General features: G+C 34.0%; 2 protein-coding genes across 2 annotated transcripts; one reads left to right on the top strand and one right to left on the bottom strand.

Annotated features, from left to right (window-relative positions):
• Positions 1-2,210: 2,210 nt before the first annotated feature.
• LOC140035247 (metacaspase-1-like) lies at positions 2,211-6,485 on the bottom strand. Its single transcript, XM_072075391.1, has 5 exons — positions 5,911-6,485; positions 4,248-4,578; positions 3,544-3,664; positions 3,200-3,415; positions 2,211-2,509 (listed from the first exon to the last, which is right to left on the bottom strand). The coding sequence occupies exons 1-5, from the start codon at positions 6,287-6,289 to the stop codon at positions 2,450-2,452; spliced, it is 1,107 nt and encodes a 368-aa protein (XP_071931492.1). The 5' UTR covers positions 6,290-6,485; the 3' UTR covers positions 2,211-2,449.
• Positions 6,486-18,466: 11,981 nt separating this feature from the next.
• Positions 18,467-20,210, top strand: LOC140035246 (large ribosomal subunit protein eL43). Its single transcript, XM_072075390.1, has 5 exons — positions 18,467-18,586; positions 19,211-19,250; positions 19,650-19,738; positions 19,816-19,898; positions 19,992-20,210. Exons 1-5 carry the CDS (start codon positions 18,584-18,586, stop codon positions 20,053-20,055), a joined length of 279 nt encoding a protein of 92 aa, XP_071931491.1. The 5' UTR covers positions 18,467-18,583; the 3' UTR covers positions 20,056-20,210.
• Positions 20,211-20,652: the final 442 nt, after the last annotated feature.

Genomic DNA, 20,652 nt, shown 5'->3' with positions numbered 1-20,652 from the left:
TTTTCATGTAAAAATATAATATTGTATTAAATTGACGTACACAAAATAAAAGGCTGATTGAAAATTATTAATACACAAAAAACATATATAAATTTTGGAAAAGGATGGCAATACAAATGGGAATCTAATCTCCACGCGCTGCTGACAGGGATTTTGATTGGTGTATTGGGAAGGGGGAAGGTTCTTGCCTTCTCGGCAGTAAGTGAGGGTGGAAAGCTGAGCAGCAATGGGGTTAGGGAAGCAGAGAGTCAGAACTGAGAAGAGTCCCTTTGATGAATTGAACCATTCAAATACGACTAGTAATTTGTCTCGAATTCTGTTGTTGTATAATTAACAATTGTCAATGCCTGCACGAAACTCTCTCCGCTTAGTTTTTGCCAAAATTAAATGTTAACCCCTTTTAACTTCCAAACTAGGGCTGCAAACGAATCGAGCCGCTCGCGAGTCGCTCGAGCCAGGCTCGAGTCGAGCTCGACATTAATCGAGCTCGAACTCGAGCTCAGAATATTAAGCTCGTTAGCTCGCGAGCCGGCTCGCTTGAGTATATATATATATTTTTTTTTTATTTTTATTTAATAATAAATTACGTATAGTATATATATTTTTTTTTATTTTTTATTTTCATAGTGAAATTACGGATATATCCTTAATATTTTATTATTTATTCAGAAAAAAATATTATTTTATTTATTTTTTTAAAAATAAAATAATTTTTTTTTAATTTTTTTCGAGCTCGAGCTCGGCTCGACTTGATTCGAGTCGAGCTCGAGCTCGAAAATTGCCAGCTCGTCGAGCTCGAGCTCGAGCTTGATAAAATTTAGCCGAGGCTCGGCTCGATTAGCTCAAAGCTCGACTCGGCTCGGCTCGTTTGCAGCCCTATTCCAAACTCGTATTTATTTTCTTAAAAAATGTGGAATTGAATTGGAATCAGAATCGGAACCAAACCCAAAACCCCCAAGGGTATTGAGTTTTCATCATTCTCCGTTACGTATTTTTGGTTCAAATCAGAATGGGCTTCACTCAACCAATTGAGTTTGTTTGGATAAGAGTTTATTTGGATGATTTATTTGAGATATTTACTGTAGCACTTTTTGTGATGTGATGTATGAGAGATAAAAAGGTGATTGTGAAGATAAAAAGGTGATTGGGATTTGTGAGAATAAATTTTGCAAACCAAATTCTCTCTATCCAAACAAACTATGAATTCAGCATTTTGAAACTCTAGTCATGAATGTGAAATATTAATCAGCGAAACATTTCATGAATAATCCTTATTAGATTAAGAGTAAGATGAGATTTGCCTAGTGAATCTTACCCCACTGTATGATTGTCGGACTATTACATAGGACGGAATTTATTTAGTACGCACTCTCTATAATTGCATAATCCATTATCAACAAAAAAAAATTTCTTTTTCATAATAAAATGAGACTTGTCCAGTGCATCGTGCCCTACCGTATGATTGTTGAGCTATTGTACGAAATGGATTTTATCTAGTACACACTGTGAGTTCCCTTTTCAACCTAAAAAAAAAATTCTTTATCATAGTCATATGATCTACTAAATAGACAGTTGAACCTCCCCATAATTAGAACAGGAGTAAGGATGATAATTGGCAAAAAAAAAAAAAAAAGATCCACTAAATAGACACTAGTACTAGATGTGGGTATCATATTAGTTTTGACACCTCTTCCTTAGCCTCGTACCCCCGAATACTTCCTAACTAAGTTTAACCTTCTTTTTTAACTGGGTCCTTTTATTAAAAAAAAAAAAATGGAAGAACGCTTAAATGTCCAAACTCCAAAGGATTCATTCATTATACTGGGGCAACACTTCGGAAAAAATTATACTTGTTATTGATGGAAATCAACAAACAATGTTAAGTTTGGTGCAGAATCTTAAGAACAAATTCATTGTATACCCAAACAATTGGAAAAGGGAAAAATGAAACGGATAATCGATGCCCCGGATTATGACTGCTTTGATGCTAGCAGATGTCGGCTGCTTTCATGCCATCTTGACTGTGCTTTGCATGTTCTCGTTTGTCAAAAATTTTTTAGGCAGTGAAGATTCAACTACTGCAAAAGATCACTTGATCAACTCCTAAAAATTTACCAAGCAGGGTTTTAAAGGGTGATTTACTTGTACAGGTATTTTCCACAAAGAAACTCTCTCGGTCTGCCCAGGCATCATGTAACAAATCACAACCCTTAATGAACCCATAGTGTGAATAAAAAGGAATCACTGTTGTTTTGCATATCCGCTGCCCACTGAAACTAGCTACGTTACAGTTTCCAACATATCCCTGATGTATATTTACAGCATCTCCAAATCTATGGATAGACAAGGAAAGATATTGAGGAAAAAAGAAAGAATATTCCAAGCAAACATTTGTGTCTATATATAACAACCTGAAGAGACCTCCGGGGCAATCTCCACTTTAAAAAGGTCACAAGTAAAATGGTGTTGAGTACACATCAAACATCCGGCAGGCAGTTAATTGCGGCTCCTGTCAGCAGAAACAACATGAAAAAGATTGAAGGCAAAGGATTTAGAGCTGAGCAAGGATGAAAACGCATTAGCCAAACAGGCGCCAAATTTCAGAATTGTCCATCTGCATTTTCAGTCAATTACATCTACAGCCTTTGATTTTCTGCAGTTCCTATTTAATACATTAGCTTCATAAATGCCTAGTCACCATTTTTCTGTCCATTACGCTAAACCAACAACAGCACATTTTACCAATAAAATGTAAAAACTAGAAACAAAAACACACCTACGCTACCCCCTTGTCAATATTCAAGACATTTACACAGTACTCTATCAAAAACCCCAATCTCCTTTTACAAGCTGTTCAACGTGACATTAGACCGAATAGTATTTGCATGCAGATCAACCAATAAATATGATACTTGTTAGACTACTACATCTTGGGCACAGAAACCAGATCTTTGGATAAATAATCCATTAGTTCTATCTAATGCTACAGGTGACCGCTATTGTGAATTTGCAATTGCAATGCAATCGTGAACAATCGGCACAGCAGAAATGTCTACCATTTGTGTGAATTAGAGATAAGCCTTAACAATCCAGTCTTGGCTGTTCTACATTTATGTGCCTAATCACGTATGATTAATAGGGAGATTCTCAGATACAAGCAGACTCTCAATCAGTAGGCTAGAAAACCAGAAAAATGTACCTGTTGGAATCCACCACTGAGGCTACCGCCTGTTAGAAGCATTGAGAGGACAGATGTGACACCACCACCACCAAGACCATTTCCTGAACTTCCAGCCTCTCTAATGGCTGTTCGCATCGCATTTAACATACTTCCATAAGTTGCCGCATGTCCCCGCTCAATAGCTTGAATGAAACAATATGTCATGGCACCAGTTGACGTGATCTTTGAGAGAGCCTAATCACAGGAAATATCTCTGAATTATACGCATCTGAGTAATTCCAAAATAAAAATGGCTACCCAAAAAAAAAAAAAAAAAGAACTTCTCCCTGAACTCATCATAGTTGACCAGAATATTAACTTACTGATGTGTCAGCTGAAGTTTGATCATCATCACAACCGCTAAAGGAAATGACTTCACCACCATTTGATCCTTTATAAACACCTGATCTAGGACGATGGTCCTCCCACCCATACTGCCCACTCCTGTTCCCAAAGAAATATGACATGTAAGTGGCAGAAAGCAAATAGCATAGCAATTAATGAGAAAGTGAAGGGCTTCATTTCCAGACAGAAATGAGTAAACTTGCATCACTGGATTCTATTGTCCGGGCCATTACCGCAGATTTCTAGATCTCAAGATTTTACATGCAAATCCAATGTGTATCCAACTAACACATACATGTTGCACTTTTTAAGGGACAAACATCAATTTATAACTTCTTTTTCCTTTTTTTTTTTGAAGAATTTATGACTTCAGAAAACCATCAAGTATGTTTCAATCAAATTTAAGGATTGGAACCTACTCATGGAAACATTATTTATCTCTCTCCTCTTCCAAGTGATACATTCTAAAGCTCAAATAGCTTTTTTTTTCAATTAATGATAGAATTCAATAGATAATACCAGAAACTACAAACGAAAATAAGTAGAGAGTAATGAAGATCATCCATTACATAGCAAAACTTCAAATTTCTACAGGTTTGGGGAAAAACTCTCAACCATTATCACTACAGGAACAGCAAGTCAAGGACAATTCCACTATTATTACAATAGTGAACTAACTGACCTGTTCATTCTGCAAAGAAACGGCAAGTCTAGGACAGTTCCACTGTGACAAGCATCGATTATCGCGTGAAGCCTAACACCCTGAGGAAGAGGTCTCACAATCGTTGCATTGATTTCATCATCCACAATCATACCCTGTGTCTCAAAGTCCAGCGGACACAATGTTTCATCATATCCATCAACTTCATCACCATTATAGTTCCTTTGTCGTGAGCCATGACCAGAATAGTGAAAGACCAAGGAATCTCCAGGTTGACATCCTTGTACAAGCCAATAAAAAGCCATCCGCATGTTGGCTTTAGTAGGAATTTTATAGGGATCGGTTTCTTCTTCTGCACATAGAATTCAGTCAGAAGGAAATCTTACAAGTTAAAAAACAATATTAAAAGAGATCAAGATTTAGAAGGTAGCTCAACATACATAATTACAGATTTAATACGCATAGCTGATTAAAACACTTAGGTTTCAATATTTCCCTTATGGCCTATAATTCAATAATGCAGACACAAAAAATTTTTCTAGTAGCCCCCTCAATTGTAGGCAAAACACATAAAGAAAATCAAAATTGATTACTTAGTTGTCTGAGAATTTATGATATGCCAAAGACTACTATAAGTTACATCTTGAGTTCTCGATGCTACCCTATCTAGCAATGGTATTAAAAGCCCTAAACCTACCTGTTTATGTAGATGCATACTTCAGAGTTTAGACTTATTTGAAGTCTCTGATCCCACCACATTTCTTTCTTTTAAAGTTTCTTGGAAGGTCAGTAATTAAACACGTCAACAATTTAATTTAAGCTAACATTAGTCCAGCTTAACAAACATAACATGAAGTGGAAGCAAACAATTTTTCCCCCCTCCTACTATTTCACCATGCAAGCCGTAATCCACTTAGTCTTTTAAAATCAATCCTCTACCATCTCGTGCATTTTGAAAACAGAGACAACTCTAGTACTGAGTCAATCAAATTTTAGGCTTTCTAACAACTTCCAGAGAAACCAAACAGTTTCTAGCTTTTTATGTGACAAAAATAGTGCATTAACTACATCAATTTCGATTCATTTAATCAGACTGCAACCAAGCAAACCATCTTAAGCATGTCCAAACAGTGGACCAGTTGTCCCTTAAACCCAGATCAGTAGATTGATCTATCAACCAGGCACCACATGGTGCCGAGATTGACTGTCAAGCCTCCTCCTCCCCGTTCACCTAATTCCCCTCCCAAAATGACGAAAGGAAAATAAAAGTTGATCAATCATCATTCTTACTTTGTTCTCCTAAAGAAAGGGGGAAAATGTAAAATTTTTCCCTTTCCTTTCAGTCATAATTCAAAAATCCCACTAAAATCAGTAACAATTTTGAGGTTTCATCATAAACTACAGAAACTTCAGTCATTACCAACCCCCAAAAAAAAAAAAAAACTTTCTCTGAACAAAATTTGACTTCTACTGCTATCTTTTTCCCACAACGAATATTCGAACTTTAAGGGGGGAAAGTTACACCTTACCGACAAAAAGGAAAATAAAGAAAAGCACTTCAGCAAATTTACCAGAAACCAGACTCTCAAAAAGCTAAAGATGTAACATATAACGTATTTATCAGACAAGCACAGAAACACATACTAGAGGTGTATATAACTAAATGGAGATCACATAGATTTACCAGTGAGCATGATGATGGAGGATTCAGGAAAGTGAAATTTATTAACCAACATGTAACGCATGCACTTGGCATCATTAATGCATCCTTTAAGCTCGTGTCGGGAGTACCGATAGGATATACCGACGATCACGGCTTTTTTGCGGCCGTGGGCGTTGGGGGGTGGGCCGGGTGGCGCCTGATTGTAAGGGGACGGGGCAGGTGGTGGAACGTGGTTGTGAGGGGCTACAGAGTGGGCGGACGATCCATGTGGAGGCGGAGGGACGGCTCGTGGATCACCGATTTGGGTGATTGCGTGGCAAATTGCACAGCGGATGGATTGAGCTCCCGGCGGCATCTGTAATGGGGTTCGACAATTCGAGCAGTTGACTAGCATCATCATTTTGGCGGATCAAGATGTAAATTTGGGTGAATATGCGGGGGCTGATTAAGAACAGTTCAATTTGAGAGGAACAGGGTTTAGGCCTTCTGGAGACGAAGAACAGTAGATGAAGAGCGAGAGCTGAGGCCTTTTGACGGAGTTTGTGTGTGTTTGTGTTGGGTCGGTGGGGCTGCGGGGAAGATGAGGGAAACGGGCCGGCGGGGAGAGGGCGTGATAATGAAATTGGGATAAGAAGGGGATGCAAAGGTGAATAAAAAAGAAGTAGTTGGGTAGTTGTGGAATATCATCGGAGTCTTTCTCCGCGTATGGGGTTTTAGAAAAGTTTATTGCTAGTAAGTGGTAACGATGGGAATTTTTCATTGTGATATTTTTAGTGTTCATTGTTATCAATACTAGTGCTCACTCTAACATGCGTGTAATTAACAATTAACTCTTTAAAAAGTTTTTTTTATGGATTTTATGGGTCAAATTGAATTATAATGTAGATAATCATATATGAATCGAGGATTCTCGAAGTAGAGAAGAATATGTGGGAGTTGGAAATTAGCATGAATAAGTTATAGTTAGTTGATAATTAAATAAATAACTACCTTTTAATTCAAATAATTATCGACAATTGAGACAAATTTGCCCTTATACTTAAGAGTATATTAGGAATTTTAAAGAATGATAATGTGTTTTTTTTTTTTGATCAAATGACATTGTGTTATACTACATAGTGACTAGTGACGCTCTCCCTTTATATATTGTATATATAAAGGAAATGAACAATAAAGATAAGGGTAAATTTAAAAATAGACAAAATTAACACCAATTTAACAAATAAACATAATTTATTACTATAAAGATAATAATACCCTAAAAGAGAAAAAAATTTCCTAAACTTTGATGAGATTCAATAAATATATCTTGTAGTTTAACAAATTTCCTCAAAGAGAAAAAAAAAAGCTAATCATTTTCTAAAAGTTTTTTTGTTTTGAAGTGGATAAATTTGCCTCCCTCCCCAACCATTCTTAATCCACACCTCAAACAGTAATAAGATATTAAAGCCCTTAACAATTAATAAGTTAATTGGTAACTTTTTTTTCATACGATAACAATAAATTGCGTTCGTCCCACTATTCTTTTAATTATTTACTATTTTTTTCTTTTCTAAATACATTCCTTTTTTTTTTTACATTCCATGTTTTTCATATGCTTGTGCTGCATAAAGCAGCTTTAACAAATGATTATAGGAAGACTAATTCTTCTTACATAAAAATAACTGCAAAAATCTCATCATTAATGCTCAAAAATAGAAAGGGGTCATATAGTGCTCCATTACTTGTAGTACTACATCTGTCATATAATAATAAAAACCTCACTAGGATTATACATAAATGTTAAATCGTTTGATTTTTTATAAGAAATCTCCATTATTTCATAAAATTTGATTGTTACAAAATGAAAAATCAAAATTTCATTCATCACATATATGTGTGGGCCAAAAAATCTCTAAGAGAAAATTTTGTTGGGAAGTTCACTTTTATTTGTTAGCTCTTATAAATTAGGAGAGTATAAAATCGAAATATATTTATAGATATGTATGCTGCTTAAAAAACTCACTATAGCACCAAAAAATACTATAGCAATATGATAAGTTATTGTGTAAACACGGTAGGAAAAAATATGGTACACTGTAGCGATATGTATATATAAATATATGTACATATACATGTATACATATATATATCTATATATATACACACCATTTTTTCAATTCAACTTCTCTCTCTAAATTGAAGAATTCTCTCATCATTCTCTCGAAAGTATAAACTAGTTTTAGGTTTCAAACTTATGAGCAAGTTTTGATCAAGAATCAAGTAAATTTCTCAAATTTTGTAAGTCTTTCCACAAATCATGCATGTAATTGAAAAAAAAAATTCAGAATCTATATTATTCCCGAGCAACCTGTTGGTGGGATAAAACTCAAACCCAACACAATTTATCAAAACATATTAGTTGAAGAAAAATCCAACCTTCTCCAAAATTCAAATAACATCTATGAAGGACGCATAGATGGAGCATTTAATATCTTTACAATCTTTCAACAAATGACAAAGGTGGTCACGGCCTATAGGACATCACATGACCACACTGACCAATTAACTGCCCATATCCTAATAACAGGATTTATTGAACAACTCAAAGGTTGATGGAATGAACACTTCATTACAGAAGACAAGGACAATATTCTCAATACAACCAAAATTGATATCTGGGCACTAGAATGGGTATTAATGAATTTTTCAGTTGGCTTTCCATTTTTTGTTTTTTATTTTTGTTTTCGTGGGGTTTGAGAATCAAAGATTTTGAATCTGTAAGAATAAGTTTGTAATATTTTAATGTCTTAGTAAGAGTTTGGGGTATGAAGTTGTAGATATTTGGGAGAATAGTCTAGGTTAATGCGTTTGGATCATCATGCCAATAATCGAACTCTGTTTGGACCATAGGAATATAGGTGCTGGATTTGACATATTAACTAGAGATTTTGTTTGATTTTGACTCAGAATTGGCTAGAATTTTGAGCTCACAGATAGACCAAACTAAAAGAAGAAATCAATATATCAAACATTAATCAAGACATAGACAATTGGAAAATTTCTAAATACACTCAAATTGATATTTACGAAAGAGATTAAAAAAATGGATGCTTTCTATCTCAAACCATATAATCAAAACTGTATAACAAACTATAGCCTTAAATGCTGACCGTGAAGAAATTAATCTATTATCTAAAAGAACAATAAAAAAATAAAGAAAAATACAATTATATTCATTTTGAATTAGTACAAGTTGCAACCAAACCATTAACAAGAAAATGAATAGACACATCCATACTCATTTGCTTTAGAGATAGTCGATTTTTAGAATTTAACGATTCCCTCCTAAGAATGGCACAAACCAACTTCTATAAATGACCAGTATATTTTGATTATTTCCAAACTTCACAGTTTCTTTAAAAGATAGAAACATTCTAGATGCTTTAACGATAAGCATAAAAACTGCTAATTATAGAGTCAAGACTGGGACTCTTCCAGTAATTATATACTTCAATACAAAATTATGAATTCGGCATTTAGAACGGAAGCTCTTAAAATATTATAAAAGGGATAAACAGTTCTATTCCAAATAAATCTGACTAGATCTCAAATTACAGTCCCGAGATCTATCACTTATAACCAGATCACACTATCAGAAAGTTGGATACTTCCTAAAGTAACACCAGCAGAACCAATACAAAAGACGACAGTCTCAAGCATCCAATAGTTTGCCTCCCGGGCTGTCCATATCAAATTTAGCAGATCAATGAGTTTTAGGGCATAATTTTCATCCACAACCAATATAGATATACCTAGACACTCGACAATAGAAAGAAGATCAGTCTTAGGAAGACCACCAACTTCCTCTATCTCAACTCGACTCCAACATTTGAACCTCTCTTCCAAAATCCCACAAGCAAGGTACACAACCAGCAGGCCTGTCCCTTCAGAAATCCAAGATGGATCCTCTGATGACACGGATTAGGAAGAATTTCCTAGATCTCTTATATATATGTGTATAAATATATACATATACATATACATATATGTGTATATATGCATATGTATACATATACACATATATACATATATATACACGTGTACATATATATATATATATACACATATACATATATCCATATATGCGTATATATGCATATGTATACATATACACATATATACATATATATACACATGTGTATATATATCCCTATGTATGTATGTATATCCTTATGTGTTTATATTGTTCTTTTTGTTCAATATCGCTCTATATATAAAGTATGAGGTTGGAGTTTGATATTAAAAAATTTTGGGCAAATTACAATTTACCCCCTGTGACTTAGTTTTTATTACATAACTCTCTTATGATTTCAAAAATTATATATAACCCCCTCATGATTTGGATTAAAATGTCAAAGTGACGGAATTTACAATCCATAATAGAATCAACTAAAATGTCAAAAATACCCCTATATAAAGTTTAAAATTATTTATTAACCACAGGGAGGTAATATATATATATATATATTGAAAATCATAAGAAAGTTATATGATAAGACACTAAACTATAAGGGGGGTTATATGATAAAATATAAAATCATACGGAATTAGAGTGTCATGCATGTTATGTTTATTTATTTTGGTCATTTAAATCAATTTAGTTTTTAAACAAGGGTGATTTCGATATTTTCATAAGTTCAGTTACGGATGATCATTTTCGTCACTTTAACACTTTAATCAAAACTATGAAAGAATTATATATCTCTTTTAAAAATAGAGGGGGGTTTTGTGAAAATTAGCTATACCACATGGAGGTAAAGTATAATTTGTCCAAACATTTTTGCCACTCTTTTGAGTTTTGTATTTTATCCTTGTTGGTAAGGATAAATCAGTATCATCATACAACTCTATATATATTTTAAAAAAGATACATGTATGCAAATAACTACCACTGCCCATGTATCAAAAACTTTAATACAAACTTTTAGTATTTGCATTATGACCAACTGTGAATGCTTGACACAAGTATATCAAAAACGAATCGGATACACATTAATAGAAGTAAACTAAAACACGCAAAACTAAACACAACAATTAAAAAGTTGATGGTTAGTGGATGGTAACTTAGGCACGAGATGATTCATCAAGATCCATAAGGTTAAGGTAATTTACAATCTTTTACTTAACCGGTTGAATTTGTGTAAGTGAAATTATGTTCTTAAGTTCTTAGCTTTTTTATTTTCTTTTTGCAAACTTAAATTTTTGTCATTTTCTTGCCAAGTGAAGCGATTAATCAACGTTTTTCACCTAAAAAGGGCAAGTAGTGAAAGTGATGTTATGACAGCTCCACCTCACCCTAAGGCGAACCAAAGGAGTCGGTGGACCGCCTGTCCAACTCTCACCAAAACTATGGATTTAGAACAAACGTAAATCCTACCAACCGCTTAAAAAAATTTCGAGAAGATAAACATTCAGAACCCAATTGACCCAAATTAAAAGATACAATCAATCTTTGGTACAGCGTTCCTACAACAATCAAAATGAAATGGAAGTGCCGTCGCCACGTCACAATCTAACCAAGTACAAGTAAACTTTGGTTAACATGAGAGAATGTACATTTCCAAAGATATGGTCACATAAACATGAAAAAACACTTTAATATATACATATTAGTAAGTTTACAAACCCAAAAGGAAACATTATATTAAGATACAGTTACGGTTTCCAACTTCCAAGGAGCTATACAAAGAGGGTATTTATACAAGTTCAATTCTTTCTTCAAAATGATCATTGGTTCAAAAGATGGTTCCCTGTAAGAAAAACAAGGATAACGGGACGGGGTGAGTTAGAAACTCAATGAGGTACCAAAATTATAAACGGTAGAAATAATGAAAAATCACTTTTAAAGCACTTATTCACATTAAATACGAGAAATGAATGAACACCGTAATGTAAAGGATACAGGTGGCTCTCAGGAGCTAAATCCTCATTGCAATACTTGATCCAGTCTCGTTGACCCTCCGTCAATGTTTAATAAAACACATATGCCCGTAGACTCCTCTTACGCTAAAATTTCGTTCACCAAATATACCTCTTACCGGGCCCGAACGCCAAACAGGAACAGAAATGATAATACTCGAATATATCGAAAATCCAGAGTCTCCAATACCCATAGATTCCCCAGAAATAGGCACCCATGTATTGTCAATTTTCTCGACCAAACCCTTGTTGACTCGAATCAATCAACTTCCCATGAGATTGAATTCAGATTTAACAGGAAGGTCGTTTGATGCACTTCCAAACGACATTATAACAGGCACAGGTAACAGATTCAAGTATATGCAGGAAACAAGTCACACAGGCCAGAGAGCGAGTTTGATAAAGTACACCCTCGTTTCGTACAAAATAAATAGTCGGGAAATACATTCAAATAGCAATTTGCAAGTACAGATAACCAATTTAGTAATAATTCAGGGGAGTGGTACACTCATTGATTCAAGTACAGATATTTCGAAAGTTTTTACTTCAAACTGGCTTTAATCGCCAAGAAATCCTAAAAGAACCAAAGTAAACAATTGAAGGTTTCATATCCACAATCGAGTAAACGGAATGTACAAGTGAGGTTCAACTACTAGTCGTATGTCTCGCCAAATAATTACTAATGCAAGGGTGCAAAACATGATTTTGGAAAATGAAAAGATAACATGAAGACCTAGGGTTCAAACACCTCAAAAACTTTTCTTATATATATTTCAAACCAAACCAAACTCAAAAAAATACCACATTCCCAAAGTTTGGATAGCATGTCCCCTACATTTCCTTACTTTTTCATCCTACAATCAACACCAATTCATCTCAAATCAACCATATACACATCATAGACTATAAAATACACCTTTCGGTACAATAAGCACAACTGAAGCTACACTTATCGGATTGAAACGAATCTTATGGTGTTTTGAAGTCAAAACATATTCCAACATTTCTTATGAAGACCTCAAAAGCCAAATCATGCATTTTCATGGTCAAAAATGGAAAATTCCACGAAAACAGAAATCTGTCCGCGAAATAGGGTTCATGGACAGTTAAGGTATTTCAGTCATTTCACATGCTATAGTGCTTCGATTGAGTTGAAATTTTGTAGGCAGTTAGTTAATACCATTTGCTACAACTTTTATGTTTTAACATAAGCATGATTTGGCCTCTAACATGCACTAATAAAATCGGTCAGAACAGGGTAGATTGGAACCCTAACACTGAAATTTTTCGCACAAGGTGAAATTTTTCGCAAATAACCGCAATTAACGCACAAGGGTTCCATTTAACACAATTTAGAGCCATCAATCCAAGACCAACCATAATCATCATATGAAAACAGAAAAATTCAAAAAAAAAATCAGAAATTTAGCTAATTTCACTTTAATCCATGAAATCTTTCATAAAATCACCTAATTAGCTACCATAAATCACCAATTGACCATTATTAGAAACAAAAAATGAGTTCCAAGCAAAATACCTTAACTTCTCAAAAAAGGTAGTAGTTTAGGGGTTTTTCTTCCAAAACAACTCCACAAAGACCTTCAAACTCCCTTAGCAAGTCAATTTTGTGGACTAATTCAAGAGTTAATCGGTTGGATTTCAAGATTTAAACAAGAATGAAAGATGAAAGGTTGAAACTTTTTTTTCTTTTCTCTCAAGAGAGGGTTAGCCAAGAGGGATATAAAATGAAGGTGATTTGGGTTAAAATTGATTTATTAGTAAAGATAAGAAAGTTAGGTAAGTCAACTTCAATAGGAAAGTGACACTTGTCACTTTGTTTTTGCTTAAGATTATCTTCTTGTCTCCCCATGGTTAATCCATCTAGGTAATCTCTAATTATTTCCTAACACCTAATAATTAAATCCCTTTATGCACAACTTAACCTAATTGGCCGAATTTCTCTCACTTAATGCACTAGCGGATCCCACGTTCAATATACACTCGTAATTTTTCATGAACTAATTTATACTAAAAAAATGATTTAAAACTATATTTTCTTATAAAAATCTCTAAAAAATCAATATATTAGGGTATAATGAAGAAAATGCTTGTGAGAAAATAAAATAAAATATTATAAAAGAAAGAAAATTTACGAATCCTCACAGATGTTATGTTCGTAAGTTCTCAACTTTTCCTCTTTTCTTTACATGTTGAAATTTTGTCATTATCTTGTCAGGTAAAGTGCTAAGGATGTTAAGAACTAATTATGATCTTTTATACTAAAAATCTGTCATTTACTGGTTAAGTAAATTTCTATTGATGTTAACAACTAATTATGATTTTGTAAAAAAAAAAAGATTATGATTTTGCACATGCTTCAAGCGTGACACCATCACTAGTGTATTAATGTTTTCTTTCTCTACATTAATTTGCACAAATTAAATTGCGTAGAGCATTGGGGAAAATCGAGACTATAATTGCACAAATCTCAATCTAAGTGTTGTCATTTATGTTTTGAGAAGCTAATTGAAATTCCTCATTCATTTACCAAATCCCTAGTGCAAATACAAAAATTTCCAATATTGGTAACAGCTGTACATTTTTTCCATTTGCTTTCTTTGCAAGGAACAATTGATGGTAGTGCAAAAAAGTTTTTATTATATAGGTAAGAGCATTAATCTCTATTTCCTGCAAAGAGTTTGGATTGTGGAGTTAGTCCCTGCCAATTGAAGAGGTCAAATAATAAGTTCACAAAGAGTTGAGTAACATTTATTTGATTATGAATGTTTACAGTAAATGTTCAATTCATACACATAATTTACTATTTAATTGTACACACTCAATTTTTCAATCCAATTGCTTTTGAAACGTTTTTCGTAGAAAAATTTAAGAATTATTCTTCTATACATTAATAATATATACATTTTCACCATTTGATATATAACATGTAATTTAAATTTGAATTTAAAATACAAATTTTGTAAATATATTATATATTCGATCGTAATAATAGATATACTTTGAATGTCTATAAGATTTGCTTAAAATTTAATAGACTTGTGCAAGACCTTGCTTAAATCACCGATTTAACTAACCATTTGCAAGGAATGAGGCGTATTTCATACATCACATAGATGATGATTATGCAAGGAATGAGGCGGATAGTGGGGTCTCGTGCCCCGTGGCAATTGCTGGACGCTTTCAACTCAAAACTTTTGAAAGGGAACAGAAAGTGCGAGAAAGGATTCCGAGACGTTGTATTCAAAGTCGCTTGTGTCATCAGCAAACAGCAAGGTCTCGCACATAAAAACATTCGCAATCCAAACGCGTAAAGTCACACGTCATACAGAAAAGAAAAAAAAAATTTCTTGTATCCAAAGAAAATAGATTAAAATTTATTAATATAAATTAATCAATTTACATTATAAATATATTTTTAATTATTTTTTATTAAATATATATCATATCAAAAAAATATTATAGACATAATCTCCTATAAACAAACCAATTATTACAAAATATACACCAAAGAAAAAGGCGAATCCGTAGACAGGATAAAAGAGAAAAATAATGCGATCCTATAAAAAAGTAACCATGACTAGGCACTAGCTAGAGCTGCCTTGCGTGCTACTAGCACTAGGATTTCAATCATTCAAGATAAGAACGGGCTAAAATTGAAAGCCGGTTTTCTAAATTTATTTGTTGCCTTCCCCCGTATCGGGCTTCAAATTCTTTGTCCTCAAAGTAGCCTCCGTCCCTTATTTATACAGTTATTACATATTTCTAATCTTTTATTAATCCAAACTCAAATAAATCATGAGTTTATTTGCATGAAAAACAAGCTTTTAATTAGATATTATACTGATATAATTTTTTTTGAGTCTTGATGATATAATTATTCATTTATATTTTTTTATTTTTAAGCATGTGCATGAAGGTCCTACTGGTAGTAGAGATGGTTTAAACATATGAGAATCAAATAGCCAACGTATGTTGTGTTCAACGCAATTGTCACAAGTAATATTTTCTTGTTTATATTTAAATTTTAGTTATTCCAAAATTCACTTGTTTGCAAGAAATAGTTATTTAATCTAAAATTTATTTAAATTTGGATTAACAAAAGATTAGAGACACGTGGTAACTGTATAAATAAAAGACAGAAGGGACAGAGACTATTTTGGGGACAGAGAATTTGAAGCCCCTCGTGACGAAGGAAAAGGCAACATTTACGGATTTGCCTCGTCCAATTCCAATTGGTTAATAAGCAGTAATACTCTACCAGGTTTTGAATAGAGGACTGGATGGTTCACGTATGATGCCCAACTATTCCGTACGACATTCAAATTATGTATCTGTAGATTTTCCCTTTCTCGCTATAACTCTTACGTAAGGTATCTCTTGATGAAAAACAGCGTTCAATATGTTAAGATGGCTTAACTAATCCTCCTCAATTTAATTGATCATGAAACACGAAACTAAGACCACCCCCGTCCAAGTTCTAGAAATTCATACTTTGTTTCCATAAGATTTTAAAAGTTTTCAAAGTTTTTTTTTATATATTTAACTATATTTGCTCCCCTGAGTTCTAGAAAGTTATACTTATATGCATATATATATATATGAATTAATTTTTTATACAGTAATAATGTATACACTTTTACCATTAGATACATGACACATATTATAAATTTGAATTTGAATCTCAAATTTTTGCATATGTATCATATATCCAACCGTAATAATATATATATCGTCAGTGTATATAATATTTACTATATATATATATATTAAGCTATTTTGTTTTTCAAAATTTTACGTTAACTCCAAAATTTACATGTGTTTGCATTTTGCCTCCTCAAACTAAATTCTATAATTCTCACTTGAATAAATCTTCAAGCCAAAGCGTAAATCAATTATTATTTCAAGATATATATGCCACCACTACAAAGATATATATATATATACATATATATATATATATATATATGAGATACCAATCTGTCAAATTGGTAGCATAATCATGTTTATTGTTACTTAAGCTATGAGACATGAATCGAGCATTCCAACAATAACGCTGACAAACATAGGAAAAAGGCTTAATAGGCCATCACTGTGAATAGCATGAAGTACTGAAACTACGCCATTATCTAAATCTTAATCAAATCAAAACTCATATCCGATTTGGGTTCCATCGTTGTTTGCTTCTACTCTAAGACTTGGACCATTGACTGGATTCGCAAATGGAAGGAAGCAATTGCCCGTTTTTCTTTTCTCATGCAACGTCCAAAAAAAAAACAAAAAAGGCAAAAGACTGCTGCCGACTACCTTTAAATTGTCTCTATCAGCTTTCCATTGGTGCAAATTCACAGGCGTCAGCAGCACATTACCCGTTCCAATGCGTGTGGATTGCGGTGTATGTTCTCTTTTTCCTTTAGAGGATGACTCCAAAAGGGCAACTTTAAAGTTACAAAAAGAAAAGCTGGAAAAAAAAATCAAGACAGCCAATATATTAGTGTGCCAAAATCTCCAAAATTTTGCAATCTTGTGTGGCACTTTTTATTGACACGACGTCATCAATGGTAAATTTTCTCTTTCCAATTGTTTGGAGGAAAAATACTCTACAGGAAATATTCTTTTTGTCAGCAACGATATATTTGTATAATCTATTCTATCGTAATTTAGAAGAGAGGGAGAGCCTAATGAGGCTGTGGTAAGTGGCTGGTGGGTATACAGATTCAACTAAATCAAGGGAATGATATGATATAACCCTTAGATGTTTGGACTCTACCAGGAAATATTCAACGAGGACAATTTGAAAGAACTTTGGTTGCATGAGAGCAATTCAGATAGTCACAAACCGTAGATAAATTTTTTATTTTGGGCATGTAGGTTAGAATCATTTTGAATAAAGGCATAGAAAAAAAAAATTGGAGACGTTTATTCTTACCAAACTTATATGACCACCTTTTTTTTTTAAAGTAAAAGATTTTGAACTACCTACTTACAATTGCTCCTCTTTTACCATCCAACTCAACCTTCTCCTGACTCATACCACCACTTATTTGTTCCCATATAGATACTATTGTTAAGATATATCCTGTAACTAGCAATACAATTTAAAACATCCTCAAGCACTAAACCGCTCCATTTGATCTTGAAAGACTAAAGAAATAGAGAATTACACTTTCAAATTCTAAGAGTCTCATGGTAGCTTGTTTTTGTTAGATAAATCAAATTTACAGCTTGTATCTTTTAACAACTGTTTATTTTTTTTTTCAAATTAAAACGTATAATTGTCATTGTAGTCTTTTTGCATAGCACACGAATTACAGACACATTAATTATGAAATCAAATACAACATATATCAATCAATTGGGAAGCTCATTCAAAATCCACCCCATTAATGTGCAAAGTAACATGATAACTTTTTTTTTTTTGGGTCACAAATGATGAAACTTAAAAGATCCAATCAAATGCGGATTGGAAATATTGGGCCGCTGGCTGACAGTTTATTCCAACAAACAAGAACGAGCCACCCTCCAGTCGGGGCAACTAACAGAACCGGGCATGCTACGACGGCCCAATATAAGGTACAGCTTGATAATCTGGACGGCCTATAAAATCTAACTAGCCAAACAATTAGGGTTTTCTCTGACTGCAAAGGGAGTCTAGGGTTTTGCTGCTTCATCCTTCAGCCCCCGTCTCTGCGGTGAATCTTCTCAGCTCTTCAACATGGTTAGCTCTCAATAGCTCTGACTGTTATCAGGATTTGGTTAATAAATCGAAAGTCTAACCTTTTCCTTTTCGACTTAATTACTTGTTATTGCTATTATGATTTGTTCATTTCCTCAAACATGGGATGAGCATAGGCATTTTGTCTTTCTTTCCCCAGTTTTCTTCAATTTATCTGTTTTTCAGATGGCCAATGCGAATGGGGTTTTTGGGGGGGGGGTTGTAAATGGTGGAGGGAAATTATATTTGTTGTTTCACTAGGCGCTGAAGTTTCTTGGATTCGAACTTGCAAAAAATTTATAGTAATTATCTGTATTTAAAATCTGGAAGATGATTAAGAGTCAACTTTAGGTGCTTTCTTGATGTGGTCGTTTTAGCTTGGAGAGGTTTCGTGATTGGTTTTTGTCCGGAGTATTTTTGGTAGTAAGGAAATGAATCATGGGAAGTTGTTGCTGTAGCTTGTTGTGGTGTTATTATATGTTATATGGTCGTTTGTTAAAAAAAATCGTGTCATGGTTTTGTGCACAGATTGCTGATTGCAGCTTACTTTCGTAAGTTTTTATTTGTCAATCTTGTTGAAATTAATTTTGTAGCTCTAATTTCATCATGCTTGTTTAATTTTTGCAGACTAAGAGAACCAAGAAGGCGGGTATTGTTGGGAAATATGGTATGTATCTTTTCCTTTTTTGTGGGATCCTTTTACATGGTGTAAAGAATTTTATAGGTGCTATTAGGAATGTGTATGAATTATAATTAAGTATCACCAAGATAAATATGGACAACTCATGATCTACCTACTTTCACAGACTTGTGCTAGTAGCTCAATGTAGGTGTGATGTTAACTCACGATTATTAGTAAGTTGTTGAAACTTCTGCTTTTTAGCAGTAGCAATTCAGGCTGAAAATGTGTGTCTGTGTAGGAGCTGTGATGGAGCATACACCCTGTAGTTTTGTTTCATTGCATGCGGTCATTCTTTGCTGGATGGCGTGTTTGCTGTCCAGCTTTGTTTGTGGTATTGTTAGTCTGTAACATGACATGTTTCATCGATTTTCTGGTGAAACATAGGTACCCGTTATGGTGCTAGTTTGCGAAAGCAGATTAAGAAGATGGAGGTTAGTCAGCATAGCAAGTATCTCTGTGAATTCTGTGGCAAGGTATATATAGTCCTCCTCTGTTCAGCCTTTGGTTTGATTTTATGCAAATGCTTATGTAATGTGTGGTTTATTTGCAGTATGCAGTAAAGAGGAAGGCTGTTGGAATTTGGGGATGCAAAGACTGTGGCAAAGTCAAGGCTGGTGGTGCTTACACGTTAAAGTAATTATCTTTCAGAAATGCTTCTCTATGGAGGTTCAAGCTCATAATTGAAATCTCTAACCTTTTTTTTTCCCTTTTATTTTTATTTGGCAGCACTGCTAGTGCTGTGACTGTCAGGAGCACCATCAGAAGGTTGAGGGAGCAGACAGAGAGCTAGATCCTGTTTTTTCTTTTGGAGAATGCTGGAGATCTTTTTGTTTACTTATTCGAATTTAATAGTCAAATCATTTTTAGATGAAGAAATTTCTGGAATCCAATATGCATTGTCACACTGTGTTTTATCTTTAGAATATTCAACTGTTGTTTCTTTTATATTTCCCAGTTGAAGTAGCATGTTGCACTTGTCATACATGTCTGTTCAGCTCAACCTTGGACGAGTAAGCCATCACTAAAATGAGTTTTCATCAATATTAAGCACTAGTAACTTGCTTATTCCTGTATAGTATTTGTGATCCGTGTTCGGTTTTGTTGCTGCTGTGGTAATAGTTTCGATCACTGCAAATTGTAGCATGACACTGGAAAAGGTTGGGGAACTCCGTTAGAAACTCACTGTTGCCGTTGGCCCCTTGTAGGATTGTTCTTCTTGATAATTTGTTGGACTCTGCCAAACTCGGGCACATGTTCCTTTCTTTTTTTTGGGAGCCTTCTTTGGTGGTGGTTACATCGGAGGGTTTAACATCCATTAGCAAGCTACTGCTCTTGGGGTTGCAACCTCTACCACATCCTCATACAGCAGTGTTCTGATGCTCTCCGG

The sequence above is a fragment of the Coffea arabica genome, chromosome 2c, assembly GCF_036785885.1.
Source record: "Coffea arabica cultivar ET-39 chromosome 2c, Coffea Arabica ET-39 HiFi, whole genome shotgun sequence".
NCBI lineage: Eukaryota > Viridiplantae > Streptophyta > Magnoliopsida > Gentianales > Rubiaceae > Coffea > Coffea arabica.
This window is presented reverse-complemented; position numbering and strand designations above follow the sequence as displayed.

Coding starts and splice junctions, on each gene's coding strand:
- LOC140035247 (XM_072075391.1), bottom strand. CDS start 6,289: ATGATGATGCTAGTCAACTGCTCGAATTGTCGAACCCCATTACAGATG. Junction 3,665..4,247: donor TTTCTTTGCAGAATGAACAG/GTCAGTTAGTTC, acceptor CTTTGGGAACAG/GAGTGGGCAGTATGGGTGGG. Junction 3,416..3,543: donor AAACTTCAGCTGACACATCA/GTAAGTTAATAT, acceptor TCCTGTGATTAG/GCTCTCTCAAAGATCACGTC.
- LOC140035246 (XM_072075390.1), top strand. Junction 19,739..19,815: donor TCTGTGAATTCTGTGGCAAG/GTATATATAGTC, acceptor GTTTATTTGCAG/TATGCAGTAAAGAGGAAGGC. Junction 19,899..19,991: donor GGTGGTGCTTACACGTTAAA/GTAATTATCTTT, acceptor TTTATTTGGCAG/CACTGCTAGTGCTGTGACTG.